This window comes from Callorhinchus milii, unplaced genomic scaffold (genome assembly GCF_018977255.1).
Source record: "Callorhinchus milii isolate IMCB2004 unplaced genomic scaffold, IMCB_Cmil_1.0 Scaffold7, whole genome shotgun sequence".
In the NCBI taxonomy this organism is placed as follows: domain Eukaryota; kingdom Metazoa; phylum Chordata; class Chondrichthyes; order Chimaeriformes; family Callorhinchidae; genus Callorhinchus; species Callorhinchus milii.
This window is the reverse complement of record NW_024704748.1, coordinates 2,586,522-2,611,920: the sequence shown is the minus strand read 5'-3', so window position 1 is coordinate 2,611,920 and position 25,399 is coordinate 2,586,522. Positions and strand designations below refer to the sequence as shown.

General features: G+C 43.2%; 1 protein-coding gene across 2 annotated transcripts in view; it reads left to right on the top strand.

The window, feature by feature from the left end:
• The first annotated feature begins 4,282 nt into the window (after nt 1-4,282).
• Nucleotides 4,283-25,399, top strand: part of hspa12a (heat shock protein 12A) — a 41,652-nt gene continuing 20,535 nt past the window's right edge. For both annotated transcript variants that reach the window (XM_042337091.1, XM_042337090.1), the window contains exon 1: nt 4,283-4,746. In XM_042337091.1, the coding sequence (XP_042193025.1) occupies nt 4,707-4,746 (40 nt within the window). In that variant the 5' untranslated portion in view covers nt 4,283-4,706. The remainder of the gene's footprint in view (nt 4,747-25,399) is intronic.

Here is a 25,399-nt window from a genome sequence, read left to right as displayed (position 1 = left end):
CTCTGAGACGCTGCTGGTGCCGGTTGGCTTCTGCCTGTAGAATAACATTCACATTATTCCTAATCAATTATAGTTGGCAAAGCCCTTTGAGACGTTGGCTTGTATCTGAAAGGTGCTGGAACAATGCATGTGTCACCTCGGCTCAGTTGTTAGCCATGTTACCTCCGAGTCAGAAGATTGTGGGTTCAAGCCTCACGTTCAGTAATTTGAGATCATGGTCTTGGCCAGTAGTGGCCGGAAGTGGCTCATGGGCTGTCAAGAAGTGTCCGGCCAAACATTCCCACCAAACCAGGCGAATCGGTTACAAATCAGTGCCTTGTTTCCAGCAGAGTCATACGGAGTCCTGTAGCTCAGTGGTAAGAGCACTCACCTTGCAAGTGAGAGGACCTCGGTTCGATTCCCAGGCAGGGCAAAACGTTGGGAAAGTTTACATACTGCACACCCCTCTTTACCTAACAGTAAGTAGGAACCTGGTTAATAGTCGATTGGCAGATTGCTTTTCTGGGGGTAATAATCCCTTAAAAAAAAATTGTCTCTCAATCCAAGTTTGTTTGTGGGACACTGCTGTGCGCAATTGGCTGCTGTGTTTCGCACACAAAATATACAGTCAATCCACTTTACAGTATATTCTGCGAAGCGCTTTGAGGCGTCTCGAAGACATCATGAGGTGTTATATGAAAAGGATTATTATTATTAATAAGATTAAACTGAGGTCCTGACTGTCTGTTCAGGTGGATGTTATAGCGCTATTGGGAAAAAAAGAAAAGGGAGTTTCTCTTGGTGTCCTGACCAACAACCCCTCCAGATTGAAAAAAAATCATTGGTCATTCACGTCGCTGCTGTTTGTGGGACATTGCTATGTGCAAATTGTCTGCTGTGTTAGCCTACAAATGCACAGTTACTACACTTGCCAGCAAAATTATGTGCAGCTCTTTAAGATACGTCAACATGAAAAGCTGTATCAAAACAACAACAACTCGCATTTATATAGTGTCCTTCACGCTGGGCAGCAACCAAAATCAAAGACAAAAGCAAGGTGGTATATATATATGTGTGTGTGTGTGTATATATGTGAAGCTCTCAGTGTGGTTTGGATACTCTAGTCTGAAGCATGGCGATGGGTTTCCTTGACACATGTCAGCCACCCAGCAGACCAACAAAAAAAAGCTCCTTCGCTAATTTCTTGAACAGAAAAGCCATTTTGAAGTTCATCAATGCGACTTAACATAAGGCTGCACCATTCCAACAAGCGAGCTTTTGTTGATTCAATCCTTTTTTTCTATTCTAGGGTTACACTTCAGCTTCTTTTGTGCCGTTACTTTGCAGTGCGAGTTCAGAGAAGTTTCTGGCTAACGTCACGTGCAAAAGGGGATGTCGGGTTCAGTCGGTGCTAAACCAGCAAATGCTGCTGTAAAAGCTTTTGCACTTTCTCAAGGAAGGTATGAGAAGGTGTACTTGAGTCCTGTACCTTCGTGGTTAGAGCACTCACCTCGCAAATGAGTGTTCTTGCATTTGACATAGCACCTTATCACGCCATTGAGACATCTCAAAGCGCTTCACAGAATATACTATAAAGTGAATTGACTGTATATTTCTGTGGGCGAAACGTGGCAGTCAATTGAGCACAGCAGTGGGTGTGTGTGTATATAAAAAAAAGGTTTCTCTTTTTCTGAGATCATAAAAAATTCAAACGTCTAGTGGTGGATCAGCCTTAATTATGCACTGAATATTTTAGCATGACCCATTACATTCAATTCCATCACATAGGGCTGGAGTTAAAAATGCGTCCTTCGAAAAATGCATCATTCCTTTTGACCTAGAGAGGAATCTTTCACTCATCTATGCTTGATGTTCAGGGTGTGATAAGATCACTGACCTCAATTTTACCCTTAGAAAGCAAATAGTTCTCCAGGAATACTAATGAGCCAAGCTGGCACTTGCACTGTTATTTAAAACGCTTCACAGGATTTTGTTTTCAAATCCCTCCATGCCTCCGCACCTCCCTTACCTATCCGATGTGCTTACACCCGCACTCCACCACCCTCTGCCTCCGCTCGGCTGGCTCCGGTCTCCTGTTGGTCCCTCCCTCCACCATCGGCTAACGTGCTTTCAGCCGCTATGCCCCGAAATACTGGAACGCTCTCCCTCAATCCCTCCGCCTTGCTCCCTTCCCTCCCCTCTTTCAAATCCCCCCTAAAGACCTTCCTTTTTGATCATGCTCCCCCCCGCCCCGCTCTCTCTAATCCTAGCTCGGGGTCAGACTCTGCCACTCTGTCAAGCACTCCGAGATGCTACCCCATGTGAAGGGGGCTATATAAATGCAAGTTGTTGTGGTTGTTTTACTGTTAGATGCAGTGACTGTGTATTTTATAGGCAAACCCAGCAGCCAGTTTCCTCACAGCAATGTCCCACAAATGGATGTGACATGAAATGAATGGGGGATAAGGAAATCCATTAGGAAGTTAATTAACCCCCTTCTCTTTTTGAGTAGATCCACGGGATCTTTATTGCCCACCTCAATAAGCAGACGATACTTCAGTTTGGTGTCTTATCCGAAGGATGGTGCTTCCAGCAGCATAGCTGTAGCAGAATGCGTGGAGTCCTGTAGCTCAGTTGTTAGAGCACTCGCCTCGCAAGCGAGAGGACCTGGGTTCGATTCCCGGCAGGGCAAAACGTAAGGGAATTTCCTTACTCCACACGCCTCTGCTTACCCAGCAGTAAGTAGGAACCCGGTTGATAGCCGATTGGCGGATCACTTTTCCGGGGGTAATAATTCCTTCAAAATAAATAATAATGATTTGGTCACTTCAATCCATGACTGTTTGTGGGACGCCGCTGTGCGCAATTGGCTGCCGCATTTCAGTCACAAAACATACAGTCAATTCATTTTACAGTATATTCTGTGAAGGGCTTTGAGACGTCCCGAAGACATGATAAGGCGCTGTATCAAATGCAAGGATTATTATTAATATTATAATGCTAGTCTAGACTATGTAAATTGAAAGTCCCGACGTGGGGAGATAGAGCATTGAACTCATATTGCTCTTACTACCAGTCAGTGTTTGATCTCTGAGTGCAGTAATTCCTGGGTTTAGGAAGAGTAACCCTTTGGAATATGATCGGAATGTTTGCTGAGTGACAGGGAATGGGGGGGGGGTTGGGGCGAGGCATTGAAACAGGAAACCAGTGGGGGTTAGATGCTTAGCTGTGTGTTATTTCACCCGTCATTTTCTGAGTTAGAAATCTTTCCTGGGCATTTAAAAGAGAGGGGCGAGACTTTTGGTGGGGGGAGTCACCCGGGTGTGTTAACACACATGGAAACGCATCACCATACTTAAGAATATCCAAACCTAACTGCTGATACTCCTGTATTTATGTGTGGAAATTTCCGTTTGTCTGCAATGGAGTGTGCACTCTCTTTTGCCGTACGCATGCACCCTGTTCAGTTCATCTGTGCGCAAATGTGCTGTCGCATTGGCCTACCAAAATACACAGTCACTACACTTTAAAGCGAATCCTGAGAAGTGCTTCGAGAAGTCCTCCTGATGTGGAATTCCAAGGATTATTATTATTGTTATTATTATTAATTATTAGTATTAGGTGCAGGTTGGGCAGGAACTGAGAGCGTGACTTGGAATAACTGCATTTATATCGCGCCTTTCATATTTGTATGCTCTGCCATAAAATGCCATAATAATAAATCATAATAACAATAATATTCCTTGAATTTGATATAGGGCTTTATCACGTCTTTGAGACGTTTCGCAGATTACACTGTAAAGTGAATTGACTGAATATTTTGTGGGCGTATGTTCTATTGGCAGTTTAACACTATGAAATAATAATAAATAATAATCCTTGCATTTGATACAGAGCCTTATCATGTCTTCGAGACGTCTCAAAGCGCTTCACAGAATATATTGTAAATTGAATTGACTGTATATTTTGTGGGCGAAATGCGGCAGCCAATTGCGCACAGCAGGGTCCCACGAACAGTCGTGGATTGAGTGACCGAATCATCATTATTTGCCACCGCGCGATTAAAATCTCCGAGCCTTCCTCCTTGTCCACTTGAAAGCCAAACCGAGTCAGGATTGACAAGCTTAAAGTTGAAATTGAAGTTAGGATCGACAAGCTTAATGATGAAATATAGGGCAGAGTTTTAGATTAATCTGATCAATCTGCACGCTCACTTAGGGTTGCTAAGCATTTTATCGCTCCAGTCTATCCACCCAAGACTGCTCCTACTGCCGCTGTGGCTGCTTAGTCATCTACTGCAGTGTGGGAAGCCCTTCCCTTGCTGTTCTGACAGAGTGTGAGCAAATTCGGGAGGAGGAGCTCTGCAGAAACATGAGGAGCAGGAGTGGGAGCAGTTCACGTCGACCCTTGTGTTTGGGCTAAATTCTACAAGCAGGGCTTTTAGCGAAGTGGGGGACGGGGGTCAAAGACTCGGGGGCGCTCTCTCTCTGCTATACGCCATCTGCTGAAAAGACGTTTAGAGGAGAGGGTTGGGGTGGGGGGAGGGCAAGGGAAAGCTGGTTTTATTTAGTCAGTAGATCAAGCTGCAAGTCAGGCAGCTTTCAATGGCCCAGATTGCACAGTGAGAGAGTGAGCGGGTGGGTGGGAGAGTTAGAGCATCTGTCAGCTAATGGTTAAACAGTTTTGAGCATTGCAGAGCTATTTTCTTTTGACTTGGATTCACTACAATGTCTGAGAAGGAGTCTGTAACTGAAGGCCCGCCAGCAGGTAGGTAGAGATTTTTTTTTCACATAGACATCATCGTAAATGCTTACTACTGTGCAGTACAATACTACAACAACAACAACCACAGCAAAATTACATTTGTATAGCGCCTTTCACGTCGGGAGGACGTGCAATACAGTAATGACTGCAGTGGCGTGTGTGTGTGTGGGGGGGGTGTATGGTTTGGTGGAGGTGATGCTGTCAAGATCAGAGAGGTTTGCACTCGCTGCTTGTGCTTTCACTGCTAACTCTTTAATCTGCAGGACCAGTAGTGGATGTGCTATCCTGATCACAGCCACTGTTTCACTGCAGATTGATAGAGATATAGAGAGAGAGAGAGAGACTTGCTCGCCATTACTTTTCAGCAGTCCCATGGAGGATATGATGTGGTCCTGAAAACACAGTTAACATTTATTTTTAGCAGATTTAGCTGTTGCGGGTTAAGATGCAATCTTTCTTTTTTTTTCCGTGCCACAGTTCCACGGGGTGTTGTTGCTGTTGTTTTTGTTCACACACTTTTTGTAAAAATATATACCTCTAGGTTTCTTAATTAACAAATTCCAAATTGCATGGTCTATTGAGAAAGCAGATGAGCTCGCCCTTATGTTAAGATCTATTGTGTGAGGTTCCGTTGACTTCTGGAAGCCCCTGCAGCAACTCAAGAAAGTGCGTTGCTTTTTTTTTTGAAAGCCTCTGATTAGTAATGGAAAGGTGCACGCACGACAGTGACAGTCACGGTGGGTTATTTCAGTCGGGGCTACTTTAAAGTGAATCCTATAGCAGATTGTGTTTTAGCCTAGCAGAAATCACTAGTTTATTCTTCACCTCTTGTCTTGTCAAGGCGTAGCCTCTGTTAAGTGACGCTTAGGCTGCTGCAGGGGTAACCCTCTGCAAACCAATGTCAAATGGAAGATTAGCAGATCCTGCCACTCGAATGTCCTTACAGAGTTGATTTGGAAAGGTCCGAATAGGAGCTGGGTTCTCAGTCTTTTCTTCTGGTTCATCAAACTCATGCTGAACTACTTTTTGGGGGCAGGACAAAAAAAAAGATGCTATCTTATTGAAATGTCGTGTGCTGTTGAAACATCTGCAATAGTTCCTACTGAACCTTAGGAGGAGTCTACTCTCCAGAGATGCCGAATGCCATTTTACATCAATGTCTAGACATCACAGCTCCCACACTAGGGCCTCTGGAAAGAATGTAGCGGCTTTTTTTAGGAGAGATAATATGTGCTAGGCTTTGAAGCCCTTGGTGGCACCTGGAAGATCAGAGAGCAATATGTCACGTTGAATGTTGGGGTCCATTGAGAAAGAGAAACTAAAGTGGGAAATAAGCAGAAACATCTGATGGAAACAACTGACGAAGCACAACAGTAATTGCTGTTTCCTTTAATCGTCAGTACTGCAGAGGAGGTTCCTCTTTGGGATAATACCTCAGGGGGTTAGCTCCAGAACATGGTTGTCTTTGAGAAGAAGGGTGATTTGAAAGATCCACTGGTAGCCTTTCAATAATGTTAACACTTACTTTTCTTGGGCTATCTTCACTGATGTAGAGGTGTGGTATGACAGTAGGATATAATAATAAACCTTGCATTGATTGGCGGATTGCTTTCTGGGTGGTGATAATCCCTATCCTCCCCGCCCACCACCCCCAACAAAAAAATGTGGTCACTCAATCCACGACTGTTTGTGGGACACCACCGAGCGCAATTGGTTGCCTCGTTTCGCCCACAAAATACCCAGTCAATCCACTTCACAGTAAATCCTGTGAGGCGTTTGAGACGTCTCAACAATGTGATAAGGCGCAATATCCAAATGCAAGGATTTTAAAAATTATTGTTATTCGATACCACGCCTTATCACATTGTCGAGACATCTCAAGCACATCGCAGGATTTTAATTTTGATGAGAAGAGACTATTTGTAGGCAAATGGTGTACGATGGTCACCGTCAATTAATAGTCATGGATAGAAAGCAATGTGCAAGCCACACTTGAGGTTGCAAAACCTTCTCTTAGCACCATGAATATATCATAAATGGATCACCCCAGGGGCTTCGTGCTGTAACCCGGCAAGAATCGTGATATGGCCGTGTGCGAATTGGTTACGGGGTTAACCGACACAATACACAGTCACTACACTTAACAGGACGTTCCGTGAAGCGCTTTGAAACGTCCTCCTGAAGCGCAAGGTGCTCTGTCAAAATGTAAGGAATATCAGCAATGAACACAGAAAACAAAAATGGTGGACAAATGGTCCAGGCAACAGAACAGAAGAAAATCATGGTGGTTCAGTGGCCTATTCCTGCGATAAACCTGCTCTCTTTTGAGTATCAATCTGACCCTGTTGATAGCACTCTCACATATGAGTCAGAATATTTGTGGGTTAAAGGCCCATCATGGGACTTGGAACTCATATATAGTCCAGGCTGACATTATATTGCAGTGATGGAGGAGCACTGCATTGTTGGAGTTGCTGTAATGTCTTAGGACGAGACATTAAACTTGATGTCCATGAACATTAAAGATCCCATGGCACTATCTGAAAGGAGAAGGGAGCTCCTGGTGTCCTGGTCAACAATAGTCCAGATAAAGTCAATCATTCACTTCATGGCTGTTTGCAGGACATTGCTATACACAAATTTGCTGTTGCACTCGCCTACAAATTACAGTCACTCCACCTAACAGTAAATGTTGTGAAGCGCTTTGATGTCCTCCCGACATGAAAAGCGTTATATCACATGCAATGATTATGATCATTTTTTTTCTTGCTTTCACCAAGTGTTTTTTTTCCATTGGCTAGGAATAGAGGTAAAAGTGTCAAAATGTCAACTGCGCTGAACACTTTCAATGACTGGTATATTATTAACGCAGTTTATAAATGCAATTGAAGTGTTTTCTGAATTCTATCCCTAATCATATGAAAATAAGACAAACAAGGGCCTGAAATTCCACCTAATCTTAGCCTGTGAGACAGTTTGGTCTCAAAATTAACAGCGTGCAGAACTGTGGAAAATTCTTAAATTCTGTCTTAATTTGCAACACATGTTAGCACAATTCTTAAAAGTCTGGCTTCCCGAATGAAACAGAATTTTAAGAATTCACAAGAGAATTCAATTTGCATTTACGTAGCGCCATTTACCACATTTCCGCTCCGTCTTATCTTGGGTGGTCTTACAGGCTAACACTCTGTGAAATTTTTGGCCTCATAAGGTATCGGGGTGAAATTTACCATGTGATGTGCTATTTAACACTGATGCTGTTAATTGAAGCATGCATTGAAATTAGACAACATATGGGCCCTATTTATGCTCCAAGGATAACTGGCACTGGGTCTAATATTGCTGATTCTCGCTAAACAGTGAAAAGTTGTGATTAATGATCTTTCATGACTATGTGTAGCTACAATTAATCTGCCACAACTCATTTTACTAGCTTTGTTTTCAAAGAGATGAGCATTTGGATACCTGCATTTACATTCTGTCCCTCCCAAGAGCTGAAGGTGACCTTCCACTGTGATTAGCAAAAAAAACATGCGTCAGGAATTGTACTGTTCCAAGACTGCACTATTCTCTTGATACCGACCACTCCACAGATAATTCAGCAATAAACTCGAGTAGGTCAGGAAAGCAAAGGCCATGCATCATCCAATGCAGAAACAGGGCAGATTTTACGGTAATTCTTAACGTATTTCTTAACAAAGAAAAATTACAAAATCGACCCAAATATTTACCCCAGTGGAACCTTAAAACAAAGATTTGTTACTCGAATTTAACACCTCAAGACTGAGTGATGAACAGCCGTGAAAGAACTTTTCAATTAATTTGCCATGTTTTCAACTTGATTTTGTTAATTATTGAAGGGTTTGGACAAAATAATATCCCCCCAGAAAATGAATAAAAATCGAAGCTCAAGGAACTGTCCAGAGCAGAAGTTTTGAGGTAAATTTTGCAGCATTTTATAATGAACGCAAAAAGTATTAGCGTTGTTTATTGGGAGATCATCAAATGAGGTTTGGTTCATTCCAAGACTGGCTCACCCACTGTAAAGAAGTAGTATTTGTAAAGCGCTATGAAATGCATTCTCAGCATGAAATGAAAAGGATATATCAAACACAAGGCTCATAATTGATTATTGTATTATCGGGGAGATGGACAAATGCCAACAGAAGACAAATTGTGGGGAGAAGCAAGAAGGAAACCATTGCAAAGCTAATGTATAGTGTAATGATGTGTCTTCCTGTACTAATTGATTTCCTTTGAACAGTCAGATCCATTAGAGAAACTACACATTTTTTTCATTGAAAATGTGTTTTTAAAATAAAGATTAAAGACAATGGCAATCAATTCAATCTAAATAATTAATTAAAGTAATATTTTGGCTGAATTCATAGCGAGGGTTGCTGTTTGCTGTAATATATGCAGCTTGTGTCTTGGACATAAATTTGCTTAAAAGCATTTATCGATTATCACAAGTCAATGACATTGAGGATTTATGACATTGCAGCTGTATAGTTTTGCCGACTCATGTTTCAAGGATTCCAAAAAATCGGTTGAATACTGGGACTTCACTACGTGATCGGTTTCCAACTGAGGGATGGTATAAAATATAATACTCAAGGATAGAGTTACATAAACATAAGACTAGCACCATCGCTGCATCTCACAAACATTTTACTCTGATAAAGTAATAATAAATCCTTGCATTTCAATAGAGTGGCTTTCATGTCAAGAGAACGTCTCAAACGCTTTATAGGATTTACTGTAAAGATATTTAAGATAATTGTCAAAGAACCAGAGGGGAGATGAGGATAAATGATTTAAGCAGAGAGTTGTTACGGTCTGGAATGCACTGCCTGAAAGGCTGGTGGAAACTGATTCAATGATAACTTTCAAAAGAGAATTGGATAGTACTTGAAAAGGAAAAAAATTGCAAGGCTATCGGGAAAGAGCGGGGGAGTGGGACTAGTTGGATAGCTCTTTCAAAGAGCCGGCACAGGCACAATGGACCGAATGGCCTTCTTCTGTGCTGTAAGATTCTCAGAGGCTATGATCGTGGAGTCCTGCAGCTCAGGGGTTAGAGCACTCGCCTTGCAAACGAGACATCTGGGTTCAATTCCAGGCAGGGCGAAACCTTGGGAAGTTTCCTTACTCCACACGCCTAATAATAATCCCTCCAAAACAACAAAAAAATAATACATTGGTCATTTTGAATCCACAACTGTTTGTGGGACGCTGCTGTGCGCAATTGGCTGCTGCGTTTCACCCACAAATATACAGTCAATTCACTTTACAGTCTATTCTGTGAAGCGCTTTGAGACGTTGAGAAGACATGAAAAGTGCTATATCAAATGCAAGGATTATTATAGTGATTATGTATTTTGTAGGGGACATGGCAGTGACATGAAGTGTGCGACCAATTGTATCTTGGGGATATTTGACCAAGGTACCAGAACAAACTCCCTCCTCTGTTCGAGCAGTGCCATGGGTTCTCTAATACTCACCTGTATAGGCAGACGGGATCCTCGGTTGAACCTCTCATCTGAAAGAAGGCATATACAGATCAATGTGGGTGAATGATGCCAAAGTACGTGCGTGTTCAATGACAGTTCTAATCCAACTTGATGAAACTTGATGGTCACTCAATCCGCGACTGTTTGTGGGACGCTGCTGTGTGCAATTGGCTGCCGCATTTCGCCCACAAAATATACACTCAATTCACGTTACAGTATATTCTGTGAAGCGCTTTGAGACGTCTCGAAGATTTGATAAGGTGCTATAATCAAATGCAAGGATATTTATTATTATAAATGTCTTACTGTTGGAGTTGGGTGCCTTAGTACTAATTTTACCTACTGAACTTTGTGACTTCATTTGAAAAGTACCTTACAATCGATGATGACTTAGAATTGCAGTAAAATCCAAATCTTTCAGCTTCTGTGAGTTTAGTAGATGGACACCTTAGATTACAGTAAGTATGGTACCTTTAATTTTCTTCTTGTTATGTTAGCCTCTGACTCTGCACCTTTTCTCAGTGCAATAGATAGTTATTGAAATTATAAATAAATCCTCTGCCTCAGTAGAAAGCAATGCCCTTGCATAATTCTGAATCGCAAGATTGCATTATTTTTTAGTAACCAACTGCGGAAAAGGTCCAGCCATTGGTTATGGCGTATCCAGTCACTTTAAAACCCGACGATTTGGAGCAAAGAAATACGTTAAAATGGCTCGTCAAATGGATTCTCTTTGGGCAGCCGTGTGTCTGATATACGCGAGACACAAAAAAATACAATGTCTCGTCTGAATACAAAAACAACCCAGTGTTCCCCAAGCACTGTAGTGGAGTGTTAGCCTAGACTGTGAGCTCAAAAGTTCTGCCAGTGGGCTTGAACCCTCAACTTATTGACCCACTGATGAGAACGCTGCCAAATGTAGCAGAGGCTAAGGTACTATCAATTCTGGCAGTGAGGACTTCCTGGGATTCATCAATCAATGAGGCAAAGGTGGCATTTGTAAGCATAGCAAAAGTTGATTACATTTCACATACGGAAACACGATACGCACGTCTCAGGTTACAGGTTCTACAATGTATTACTATGCTGTTTTACACTATAATAATAGGAATAAAAATTTAGAATCAGTGTAACAATAATCACGCAAGTAAATGAAACAAATGAAGTCTGCTTGACAAGTTATTGACCATTTGAGGTTAAAGGCAATAATATCCTAATGAATGAACGAAGATATTAGTAATAATATCCTATTGAGTGAAAGAATCTTATTCCCAGAAATAATGGAACCATGCTCGGAAACTTAAAAGAACGGTTATTTTATTATAATAATAATAATAATCCTAATCCTTGCATTGGTGTAATGCCTTTTAAGTAGGGAGGACGTTTCAAAACTCTACACATGTGTAGTGACTGTGTACTCATAGGCAAACGCGGTAGCAAACTTGCCTCAACAGTGTCCCACAAATTGCCGCAAAGTGAATGAACGATTTAATTTTTCCCGACAGTGACCGATTTAAAACCCAAATCAGTGTCAAATTGATGGAGACCCTGTGACCCATTTTCATGTCCTCTAGCATTGGCAGAGTGCTGTGCCAACGCAAGAGGACATGAAAATGAGTCAGATTTGCCCTCGAGTGCCCAACGTCAAATTGCCTCCGCTCTACGGAATTACTTTTAGAAATGAGATGCAAATCTGCATCCACTGGAGCTGTCGCGTGATCTCGTTTTTGATTCCATTTTTTTAAACCTAAAAATGGTTCTTTTCTGTAGAAACTAAAATGACGTTGATAAGGAGAAAAGGAAAAAAANGATTGTGGTTCAGAAATGTCAAGGGTTTTGGCTCGGTAAATAGGAAGCTATTTCCACTGGTTGGTGAGTCAGTGACTAGAGGAGTCAGTGACTAGAGGAGTCACTGACTCACCAACCAGTGGAAATAGCTTCCTATTTAGTATAAGATATATATCTAATATCTAGATATATCTAGATATATATCACCCAGATATAAGAGCGCAAGGAGAGCAGCTTAGCAGAAATGTTTTTCACACAGATTTGTTAGGAACGCCCTGCCAAGTAAGATGGTAAAAGCATAGTCCATTGTGGATTTCAAGCGGGAAGTGGATGGGTATGTGAAAGATAAAAGGCTTGAAGTGTTATGGGGATAAGGCAAGCAGTGTGATTGAATGGACAACTTGCTCTGAGAGCCAGTGTAGACTCCATAGGTCGAACGGCCCTCTGCTCTGTAAATTTCTAGGAAATGAGGTGCAATACATGGGATTCGAACAAAAGGTTCTGAAATTCTTTTGCCCTCTTGCTTTCCTGTGCAAGGGGCTTGGAGTTTAGAAAAATTTTACAGCCGAGACTGAACTCAACAATTTGCCATAATGGCTCTAAAATGTAACGTAGATAAAGTAAACCTTGGTCCAGGTCGGATTTCTCCCACATAACGTTCCAAATTGTATCCCCTGATACTGCTGGCAACAATGTGGTCTGGGCCAGACCATAAGACATCCCTTCCTAGTCTCAAAAATGTCAATGAAGTCGCTTGAAAACTCTCTTTTCATAAACAGGACAAAGTTAAGTTCTTTAAATCTCTCCACATCAGTTGGATTGCTGAGATCCAGATGGCAGAGGTTTCTCACACACGTATCTTCTCAAAGGCAGGAACAGAAGTCCTATAAATTGGACACCCAGGAACTTCACATGGTATTCCAGATGGATTTGGACCAATAATTATACCGGGTTATAAACTCTTGCTTTGCATTCTGTGCTCTTGTTAAAGCAGCCCAGCTAGGGTCCTTGGTAAACTCAGCTTGTAACCTATTTACGATTGCCCTCTGTTTCCTGTCTTTGAGCCAATTATCTAACAAGCTCTCCACATTTCCCCCTCTTCCACCACTCGTTTCTTTACCCATTAGTCTCCAAACATCCTGTTGGTAATTTATGGGAAGGGTTCCTGCCTTGCTAATGATGGACATCTCTTGCGTCTTTCTATGTCGATGGAACAATACAAATGTACAGCACAGAAGGAGCCCATTAAGCCACCGTGCTTGTGCTGGTCCTCTGAAAGAACCACCCTCTTAATCCCGTTCTCCTGTCTTTCCCCCACACCATTTTATATTTCTCATTAGCGGATACCTACCTGATTCCCTCTTCAAAGCTAATACAGATTCTGCCTCAACTGTATTAACAATTGGCAATCCATGACCTAATAATCCTCTCTTTGTGTGTGTGTGTGTGTTTGTAAAAAAAGTACTAACCTCTTCAGTTCTTTTGGCATTTACCTTACATATATGCTTACTAGTTCAACTGTGCCAGCGCAGTTGAAAGGATGGATCTTATGATGTTTTTTGAAGGTGGAAAGGGAGGGGGAGGGGAAAGACAGAGCAACTGTGTAAACTGCCTGTTACTCTGTGGTCTACAGTGATAGATTAATATCCCATTTCTCAGAGTGAATTAGTGTTTTCTCTGTATGTATCACTGGAAGCAACAACACTAACTTGCATGTATATAGCACCCTTCGTGCAGGGAAGCACCTCTGAACACAGGAGCAAAGCAACAACAGCGCATCCGACAGCCGAACGATTTGGAACGAGAACCTTGATTTATTCTTGCTAAAATTGTGATGGACAAGGGCTGAGGAGAGAGAGCCCTGGATGTGTTTACGTAAGCTCATGGGGAGATAACTGGCAGAGGTGTCAGTTTGTTAGCTTTATGATGTACGATACAGCGAATTATTAAAAATATTCTCTTAAAACTTCATGCACGGCCCAATTAACAACCTTCCAGAGCCACATTTCTGAGTGGAGCTCAAATCGATTGGTACCACCTGCATTTATACTGCATGTTGATATGTAGTCAAATCCCCCCCCCCCCCACCAGCACTCTGCACAAATCTGCGGGGAATTCGTGTCAAAATGATTGATACAAGACCGTCAACTCTGCATGTAAATTTAAAGCTGAATTGGAAAAAATTGTCAGCTTCCCTTCTTATGTAATAATAATAATAATAATAATAAGACCCTTTGGATTCAGTACAGTGACTTTGACGTTGACAGGACGTCTCAAAGGTGGACTTAAACCCAAAAGGTTATAAAGAAACACGTGAAAGCAACGTTTATTGGTGCAAAATGTTCCCCGAATGTCCTGCAAATGTGTGAATTTTGTCCCCTCCTTTACTGCCATCTCAGCAGAGATCAAATAAAATCAGCAAAGACCCCAGACCAAATCTGTGAACCTCCTGTCCTCTTACCATACCACTCAGTCCACACAGGGTATTGGCTTTTTTTTTAAAAAAAGCAATTTTCAGCACAGAAACAGGATTTTTCGGCCCATTGTTTACTAGCAGTAAATAAGAACCCGGTTGTTAGTCGATTGACGGGTTGCTTTCCGGGGGTAATAATCCCTTCAAAAATAATAATAATAATAATGTGGTCGCTCCAATCTCGACTGTTTTGTAGGACCCTGCTGTGCGCAATTGGCTGCCGCGTTTCACTCACAAAATGCACAGTCACTACACTTTGCAGTGTATGCTGTGAAACTCAGTGAGATCCCTTGCAGATGTGATAAGGCGCTGTATCAAATGCAAGGGTTATTATTATTATTAGTAGTAGTATCATGTTTGAGCCACTGTTAATCTCTGATTTACTAAAGTCGCCCGTTTTTCTTTATGTGTCGCCTCCATGTTTGGGGTCTGCGCCCAGATTTTACCGATTGAGCCGTGATTTTGCTGGTGAAGAGACACGAGACGCTACGGCAACCCTCGAAGGGTTAACAAAGATGATGTTAAAGGAGGAAGGCTGATCAAGCTTCTAAATGATTATGTTCCTCCAGGGAGCGGGGGGATAGACTGATGGACGTTCGAGGGGGTGGGGAGGAGGTAGACAAATGTCGTGGACTGTGGTTTACAGTCCAGTAAGGTTACAAATCAATGTATTTTATGGCCTGACGTTAAGTTGACAGGGATGAGATCAGCTCTTATTGGCAAAGCTTTACTTGCGATCAGCGAAACAGCAAAAAAAAACCTTCACGGTTCGTTCTTCATTCAAATGTCTGCCCTCTAAAACATGGGGTTGAATAATTCATTTTGCTGCTGTGCATTCGCTGCTGACTCATTAACTTGTCCGAGGAAGGGGGGAGGGCGGGTGGGGTGGGGAGGGGAAGCTGGCTGCTCGCGGCTTAGTGAAAGCCAGCCCTTCCCTGCTTCCCGAAGGAAAAGCAAGCTGTCTGATTCTAACGTCTCTTTCCTTCGTGTGCAACAGGCCCCGTGGCCAACGTTTTTTTTGTTTTAAATAGGAACTATTACCCCCAGAAAAGCGATCCGCCAATCAACTAAGAATCGGATTCCCACTTACCTCTAGGTAAACAGAGGCGTGTGGAGTAAAGAAACTTGTCCAACGTTTTGCCCTGCCCGGGAATCAAACCCAGGTCCTCTCGCTTGCGAGGCGAGTGCTCTAACCACTGAGCTATAGGACTCCATCTTACCAGTCACGGGTGTCGCAAGCCATCATCCTATGGTCCCCAACGTGTCCGTGCTCTGGGCTACTCATAATTTCACCCGTTATATCTACGTTGCCCTTTAAAACAATAAAGTTTGATACAGCGCCTTTCACATTAGGAGGAATCCTCAAAGCTCTTCACAGGATTTTAAAGTGACTGTATTTTGTAGATGAATGTGGCAGGCAATTTGAGCGCAGCAGCATCCCAGAAACAGCTGTGAAGTGAGCCATGACTAATTTTTGTATATATATATATTTATATATTGTTGGCCAGCACATTGGGAGAAACTCCCATTTTTTTTCCCCCAAACAGTGCAGTGGGATCTTCAACGTCAACGTGAACAGGCACAGATGTCACCTCGGTTTAATGGGGAGTCCTGTAGCTCAGTGGTTAGAGCACTTGCCTCACAACCGAGAGGACCTGGGTTTGATTCCTGGGCGCGGCGAAACCTTGGGCAAGTTTCCTTACTCCACACACCTCTGTTTACCCAGCAGTAATTAGGAACTCAGTTGTTAGTCGATTGCCGAATCATTTTTTCGAGGGGGTAATAATTCCTTCCAAAAATAAATAAAAAAATAAATTGATCACTCAATCCACGACTGTTTGTGGGACGCAGCTGTGTGCAATTGGCTGCCACGTTTCGCCCACAAAATATGCCGTCAATATAGTTTACAGTATATTTCTGTCAAGCGCTTTGAGATGTCTCGAAGACGTGATCAGGCGCTGTATCAAATGATAGGATTATTACGACACTGTTGGCGTGCAGCAGAAATGGCGGATCATCCTTTCAGTTCAACAGGTTAATAATACGTTAGCACCGAGTGACTGGTGAAAAGCAGGGAATGGAAAACAATGGCACCAGGAGTTGTTGTGCACCATTATTGCCTCAGCTGCACAATGCAATGCAATTTGTGTACAGCATATTTAACTCAGCACGTTTCACGTCGGGAGGACATCTCAAAGCACTTGACAACACCGGCTGGGCACCCGAGCTGGGCTTATGGGTTGAGGGCTTGAGGAGGCGGAAGGGGGAAAGATGACCGAAAGCACGGTCAAAAAGGTATGTTTTGAAACTGGCCTTGAATGAGTGGAGGGAGTGAGGGAGGGAGATCCAGGCAGAAGGTACGGTCACGACACTCGACAGCATTCCTATGCAAAATACTTTGGGGCTTTTCAATGTTAGCGGTGTTATCAGAAAACGGCAAGGATTCTTACGAACAATTAACCAACGCATAACGCACAGGTTGCTCAGTCCCGGGATGAGGATTCAGGGGCACGCTCAGGATAAGTAGGAGAAAGGGGTAATGATTAAGGATCAGTTGAAGGCCATCATGACATTGCAGCCAATTGTTGAGTCCAAAAGGTTAGAGGTGAGATTTAAATATCACCCTGTGAGTCAGGTCAGCCTATTAGTGCAGTGATCAAACAGTGATATCATTGTGTTCCGACAGAGAGAAACTTAGTCCCAGAGCTTTCAAACTTTGTGCACGATCCCATGGAAAAGGAGATACTGCCGCTAACCCCAAGCTCTGTGCCAGACCCTGTCAGTTTTCACCATATATCTCGAAACATTCATAACTAATGCTACACTGGCTCTGTTGGGATATTAGCTAACGAAACCGTTGCAAATCAACCCTAATGCTTTTTATTGATGGTGAATTACCTGATTCAGGGCATCTGTGTGCAGTTAAACTATGGGCAATTATACCAATTTGCATTTCAGACCCCGCTCCACATTCACAATAATTACGATGGTACTTTTATGCAGAAGCACAATATTGAAGTCTGTGTCTTGTCAAAAACCAGGAACAGAAAAGGGTATTTTTAATTTCGTTTGCTGCAAAGAGATTAGATGCAAAGATCGTTTTTTTGTGTTATTTTCCTGTTGTCTTAAAATGTAAGATTGTGTTGGATGTTGGAAAACAGTCTTAATTTGGAAGGAGGTTATCATAACATAAGGCTGTGTTCCAAAATCCTGCACATTCGTACATTTTAATACAATGCTCTTGAGACTACAACTGTGAGATATTCCTGGCTTCAACACTTATATAGACCATGAGATATTCCTGACTTATACACTTATATAGTGCTCTCCACGCAGGATAGCGTCTCAGAGCGCTTAACAGTGGCAGAGTCTGACTTCAGATATTTAACCAAATGTCCAACAGCGATTAACAAAGCTGCAGTTAAACAGCTGCGGTGGGATATATCTGGCAGTTCAGACCTCCAAATATATGACTGGAATCTCAGCAATGTACACATGCTATTTAAATCACAAAATAAGGCTACTTCTCACTGGGAAAAGGAAATAATCTTGCAAGGGACAATGTGAAATATTATTGTCATGTACTGGCTGATAAAATGGAACTTCCCCCACAAAACATACAGTCACTCCACTTTACAGTATATTCTGTGAAGAGCTTTGAGACATCTCTAAGACGTGATAAGGCGCTATAATAATAATAATCCTTGCATTTGATATAGCGCTTTTCACGTCGGGAGGATGTCCCAAAGCGCTTCACAGAACACACTGTAAAGTGAATTGACTGCATATTTGTGGGCGAACGTGGCAGCCAATTGCGCACAACAATGTCCCACAAACAGTCGTAGATTGAAAATGACCAATTTATTATTGTTTTTGGTTTTGGAGGGATTATTATTAGGCTCTGTGTGGAGTAAGGAAACTTGCCCAAGGTTTCGCCCTCTGCCTGGAATTGAACTCGGGTCTCTCGCTTGCAAGCGAGTGCTCTAACCACTGAGCTACAGGACTCCACGAGATCAAATGCAAGGATTATTATTTTTATAGCTTCAAACCAGCAATAAAAAGAAGTAGAAAATCACCAAATAATAGTATTGCACAGTTCTTTACAGGCTTTTCAACTCCACCAGAAGAAGTCTTGCTTCTGCACAGTCATAGAGCCATAGAAATTCACATGGAAAATCAGGAAATTTCCTGAGGGCGTCTGTGAATGGTTCCCAAGCACCTTCAAGACCCTCCTCTTCGACCATGCCTCCGGTCACCCTCCTTCTCCTACTCTCCCCGCACCCCATCCCTCCCCGATCCCAACCACCAGCTTGAGTGCGAATCCCTGACTGTCCAGCAACTTGGGAGATCCTCCTGAGGTGAAAGGTGCGATACAAAGGTAATTTGTTGTTGTTGATAGGCTCCTGGCTCCCGCCACTGCTTCTTGTGCTGTAAGACGCGTGTAGTTTATCAGCATCATCTGAACCCTGCAACAATACTAATAATAATACTAATGCCTGCATTTGATATAGCGCCTTATCATGTCTTCGAGACGTCTCAAAGCGCTTCACAGAATATACTGTAAAATGAATTGACTGGAAACTCTGTGAAATTACTACCCCTGGAAAAGCGATCTGCCAGTCGACTAACAACCGGGTTCCTACAGACTGCAGGGTAAACAGAGGCGTGTGCGGGTGCGTGGAATAAGGAAACTTGTCTAACTTTTCGCCTTGCCGGGAATCGAACCCAGGTCCTCGCGCTTGCGAGGCGAGTGCTCTAATCGCTGAGCAGCAGGACTCCAGCAGTGCGCTGATTGATGTCTGGAAACCTGTGTGTGTTGTGCAGTGTAACAGGTACAGGAGTTACTGCATTACAGAAGCAATTCAGCATTGAATTTCCCTGGCAGCTCTCCCGTCCTGCACTATGTGACTCATTCTGCAGGGTACTTGTTGTGCCACGTGACTCTTACTGCAGTGGTCTGGATTTTAACTTCATGGAGAGGGTCAGAGGGAAATAGTGCATCTTGCCTACGCACAAAAAACACACAGATACTTTCAGCACAGAAAGGAGACCATTCACCCCAGTCAACCCTATGTGACGTCTTCTGCTCAGCGAGTTGTTTTGTAACCCCCGGGGAACGATACCGAGAGCCTGAGTTCATTGTGCTATGAATGTCGCTATTATTTGTTAAAACTATAAGCTGTTAAATGTGAGTCTGACTCAGTTGGTAGCAATCTTGCCTCTGGAGTTGGAAGGTTGTGGGAAGTTTAAACTCGCATGGTCTAGGCTGACATTACATTGCAATGCTGGGGGGATGTCGTGTTGTTGGAGGTGCCGCTCTTCAAATGGGGTACCGTCTGCTTGTTTAAGTCGATTTTAAAGACACCATGGCACTACTTTTTTTTCCCCCCCCAGCCGGGTGTCTGACATATGCCGAAACCCATCACCAATGCTTAAGAGTATCCAAATCAAGCTGAGATTTCCATGCATCCCATCTCCACATGGAAATCCCAGAGATGGATTGTTGGGGTGGAATGCTTTCTCTCTCTATCCCGAGAGGGATGCATCCTGCTTACCTAATTCCAGAAAGTATTAGGCTCGGGTTGGCAAGAGCCAAGGCTTGGGGGGACCCAGAGTGTGGGTTGGGGTAACGGCTGGAGTCTAACCAGCTAAAACCGCATAGCTAGCCATTGATATCACTGTCTGGCCAGCTTTCCTGCTGCTTGTCCAGCTAGGACTGCCCTACCCGTTAGGACTTTGGCTTGCAAGGTTCACAGGAGCTGAGTGGGATGATTCCCTGCCCCCAGTGACTGGTCTGCCTTTCCAGGTCCTGCCGATGAGCCAGGCTGGGCTGTGCTTTGGTCACCTTCCTCCCCATGGCTCGGCCCCGGGATCCGTTACTGTGAAGTGCTCTGAGACGCCTTCCGGCGTGGAGGGCGCTATATAAATCCAAGTTGTTGTCATCAGCAGTGCCCTGGAATACTGCAGACCCACCTAGCTAAGGAATTGGACTGCCGAGGCCACCACTTGGAAAGAGAAGGGAGTTTCTCCTGGTGCCCTGGCGACAATCCCCCAAATAAAATGCATTGTTTACTTTGTGGCTGTTTGTGGGACATTGCTGTGTGCAAATTGGCTGCCGTTTTCACCTACAACATACAAAATCACTACACTTTGCAGTAAAATCCTGCAAAATGCTTCGAGGCGTGCTCCTAGAGTGGAAGGCAAACTCAAGGACGTCTCAAAGCGCTTCCCAGGAATTGCTGTGAAATGGAGTGACTGTGTATTTATAGGCGAACGTGGTAGGATAATTAAGCACAGCAATATCCCCACAAACAGCCATGAAACAAGTGACTAATTTTCTAATAAAATCTTTGGGCATTAATGCATCTCAGGTTGTTTTTGCTAGGTAAAGATTTGGGAGGCTTAATAGCACAATTTCTAAATGCTGAATCCCTCCCTCCGTAACCCCCTGCCCCCACCCCAACGATGTCTTGAAAGCAAAACTATGCCAAAGTGTGCAACAAAAGTGGATGCACCTTCGATTGGCAAGAGATCCAGGAATCGCGAGACAAGACATATTGCACTAAAGCAAAATCCTGATGCAGACTTTATTATCGACCGACCTACTGAATTTCCAGACAGGTTGTTTGATGGCAGCAGCCAACGAAAGAACGAAAGAAAGAAAGAAAGAAAGAAAGAAAGAAGGAAAGTGCTCTCTGTCTATTCTCTTACAACTGCTCAAGCTACTCAAATGAAAGAGAAGGCCACAAATCCATTTATAAATGACAGCGATCTTAAGTAATCTAATTATAGATTGAACAAAGTCCACCAGCCCAAAGCTACATTGAATGGAATAAAGGAGTCTGTTCTGTTAAGAATCTGTCAATCCCCATCCCTTCTCACCGCCCCCTCTGCTCCCACACTGTTCAGGAAAAGTGCCAGTTCAGAAAATTCAAGGCGTTAAGCTTTACCAGCTTTATCGTAAATAAATCTGAACATGATTGTTTGTTGTTCTAACAGCTTTAACAAGAAGCAGTGCAGATTACATTGTGGGACACGAATAATCAGATATGACCACAGTTGTAAAACGTAGGCATTCGCTAATATAAATACGTGCCTTACGAAATACACAGTCACTGCACTTTACAGTAAATCCTGTGAAGCGTTTTTGAAACGACCTCCTAACATGAAAGCTGCTTCATCAAATGCAAGGATTATTTAGTGATTAACTCGCCTCACAAGCAATAGACCTGGGTTTGATTCCCGGACGCTGCTGTGCGCAATTGGCTGCCGCGTTTCGCCCACAAAATATACAGTCAATTCATTTTACAGTGTATTCTGTGAAGCGCTTTGAGACGTCTCGAAGATGTGAATGCAAGCATTATTATTATTAGTAGTAGTAATAAATCCACATACTGGGGTCTATGTTTTTAAACAGATTTCTTGACAAGAAATGGATAATTATATTTGTAAACACTGAATGTGCATTCTTCAGTACGTTCGATGTTTCAGAAATTCTACAATTTCACATTATTAAGGAAATTGTTAAGAAATACCATAACTTAGATCCCCAATTTCGTAAAATATCACTGTTATGCTCCATTGCAACCAAATTCTATCACATACAAACTCTAACCCAGTTCTATGAATCTCTCTCAGAACAAGGTATCCAAACTTACTACTAATAATAACAATCCTTGCGTTTGATATAGCGCCTTATCACGTCTTCGAGACGTCTCAAAACGCTTCACAGAATATACTGTAAAGTGAATTGACTGTATACTTTGTGGGCTAAACCCGGCAGCCAATTGCACACAGCAGCGTCGCACAAACAGTTGTGGATTTGAGTGAACAATTTTTTTTAAAGGGATTATTACCCTCGGAAAAACGAACTGCCAATCGACTAACAACCGGGTTCCTACTTACTGCTAAGTAAACAGAGGCGTGTGGAGTAAGGAAACTTGCCCAACGTTTTGCCCTGCCCGGGAATCAAACCCAGGTCCTCTCGCTTGTGAGGTGAGTGCTCTAACCACTGAGCTGCAGGACTCCACAATAAAAAAACCATTGAGCATTTCAAATATGTTGGGTAATTTCACTAGTGCATTCCAAACACAATGAAATAATAGTTGTCGAGGAGGGGAATCCCAGAGGAAGTTTGTAAACTGCTCGGAGGTTTGTTCTTCGGATGGGTGATTTGATCCAAGGTTACGCCAATTATTCTTGACAGTTCTGGAAATGCTCCTGAAGAACAAAGCTTCTGAAACTGAAAGCACTGGGTACAGGTTGAACGCCGGTCTCTTACAGAAACACTGCTGGATTCCTAGCAAATAATTTGCGTTTGGTTCAGCGCCAGAACATTGCTGTGTGTAAATCGGTTGCCGGGTTCACTCAGAAGATACATGGTCACTACACTTCAGAGGATATCTTGTGAAGCGCTTTTTGAGAAGTCCTCCTGATGCGAAAGTTGCTGTGTCAAATGTAAGGGCTATTATTATTATGAATACAAATGCAGTAAACGTTCACTGGATGCTGAGCCAAAGCAAATCTCGTATGTTAGAGCCCCAGTTCAAGGCAATTCGAGAGCAAATGCAGAGATTTGTCATACACTACAGCTACATCGCCCACAAAATATACAGTCAATTCACTTTACAGAGTATTCTGTGAAGCGATTTTAAGACATCTAGAATACATGATAAGGTGCTATATCAAATGCAAGGATTATTATTATCATTATTATTATATATACTGCATTAGAGTTTTCCTTCAAAAAAATGTCAGCCCCATGGTTAACATATTATTGAGTTGCCTATCTTTCTCAATGACATTGGTTATTGATTCATTGGTTATTCCGAAGGAGTCAAAGGTCTAATAAGCAAATGCAATGGACGAAGAGAGCCTATGTGAAAGGGAGCAGGAATTAGCTTGTCAGACGTGGGGATGTAACATGAGTTGGGGTGTGAGGCAGTGATCAGCAGGAGAGACACAGAGGGATATTGCTACAGTCTTGGATCAGCTGTTCATTTCTGGTTAAGCCCCACTTGTGAACTCCGTGGCATTGTTTGGACTTGGAGATTGTTTGGAGATTAACTTCTAGCCTTGAAGCACTGCCACAATGTCTGTTATTCTATATGGAACGAGGGTATGGACCAATTAACTACTACGTCAATCAGCGAACACCAGCCTGCATCTGGCCCCCTGCTCTCTCCACCCCTCCATCAGCGGGTGGGCGTTTAGCCATTTTGCTCCCTCTCTCTGAAACTCCATCCTGGAGCCCCTCCGACTCGTCCCCCTCCGACGCACTTTCCAAGGCTGCCTCAAGACTTACCACATTGGCCCGTATCCCCGTTAGGAGCTGACAGTGCTGTGTGAGCCCCATTATTCCCCTCTTTTTCTTTGCAGAGTTGGATCATAATATTTGAAGCCAGTGGTACAGTGGTTCATTTTCCAAGCTAAGGGCACAATGAGAGACAAATGCGCACAAAGGAGTTGAATAATAAATAGTCATTTGATATGTGCATTTGATATAGCGCCTTTTACGTCAGGTGGGCATCTCGAAGCGCTTCACAGGATTTACTGTAAAGTGTAGTGACTGTGTATTTGCAGGTGAGCGCGGTAATTAATTTACGCACAGCATTGTCCCCTAAACAGCCAGGAACTGTACAATCAATTTTATCCGGGGGATTGTTGCTAGCACACCGGGAAAAAAACTTTCTACTCTTTGCCACGGGATTATTAATGTCCACCTGAGCAGGCGGACGCAACCCCAGTTACGCATCTCATCCAAAGGACGGCACCTCTGGCAATGAAACACACTCCCTGCACTGCAATGGAACGTCATCTTAGGGGATGCAAATTAAAAGTCCCGATGTGGGGCTTGAACCCATGACCGTCAGACACAGAGGCGAGAGAGTGCTACCGACCGAGCTAGGCTGACACCAAAGAAACTTAACAGTTGTGGCTGCCCATTGCTGTTAGAAACGGATTAATAATAAAAAAAAACAGAGATTTTGGACGCTTTAAAGCTCTCCAGTTCCACCAAGCGCTCCGAGATGCCACCCCGCATGAAAAATGCTGTACAAATGAAAGTTGTTGTTGTACAGTGTCCTTACACAGCGGGAAACATCCGCTCGCTTGTTACGTGTCAACACTCTCGATTGCAAAGCACCGTGGTTGTCCAGTCCAGGGCTCAGTTGAGAGGAAACTGACGAGAAATAATAAACTATTCGCTGGCTTCCAAGTGAAATATGAAACCGGAAAGCAGCTTGGAGGAACCTCCCTTTCTCAATCCGCTGGTCACAGCTATCAACCCAGTGCAGAAACCCCGGCATTGAAATGAACAACTTTGGTTCGCAATTGTGATGAGGCTGATAAATGGACTGGCAAATCGGAATCGAGTCAGTCGTCTGTAGCGCTCGTGCTACCTGAGCCAGGTGGATCACAATACTCCAAGGAACTGTTGATGATACCCCAGCGAGCCAGGCTCATCAGCAGGATTTGGAGGGGCATTCAGTTAACGGGGGCTTCCAATAATAATAATAATCCTTGCATTTGATATCGTTCCTTATTACGCCTTCGAGACGTCTCAAAGCGCTACACAGGATATATCGTAAAGTGAATTGAATGTGTATTTTGTGGGCGAAACATTGTGCACAGCAGAGTCCCCACAAAGAGTCATGGATCGAGTGAACACATTTTTATAATTAAATTTCTTGGAGGGATTATTACCCCCGGAAAAGCAATCCGCCAATCGACTAACGACCGGGTTCCTGCTTACTGCTGGGCAAACAGAAGCGTGTGGAGTAAGGAAACTTGCCTAAGGTTTTGCCCTGTGGGCAATACAGTCACTTCTATGCTTAAGAGTATCCATACCAGACTGAACGTGTAAAACACTCGGACGAGTCTTAAG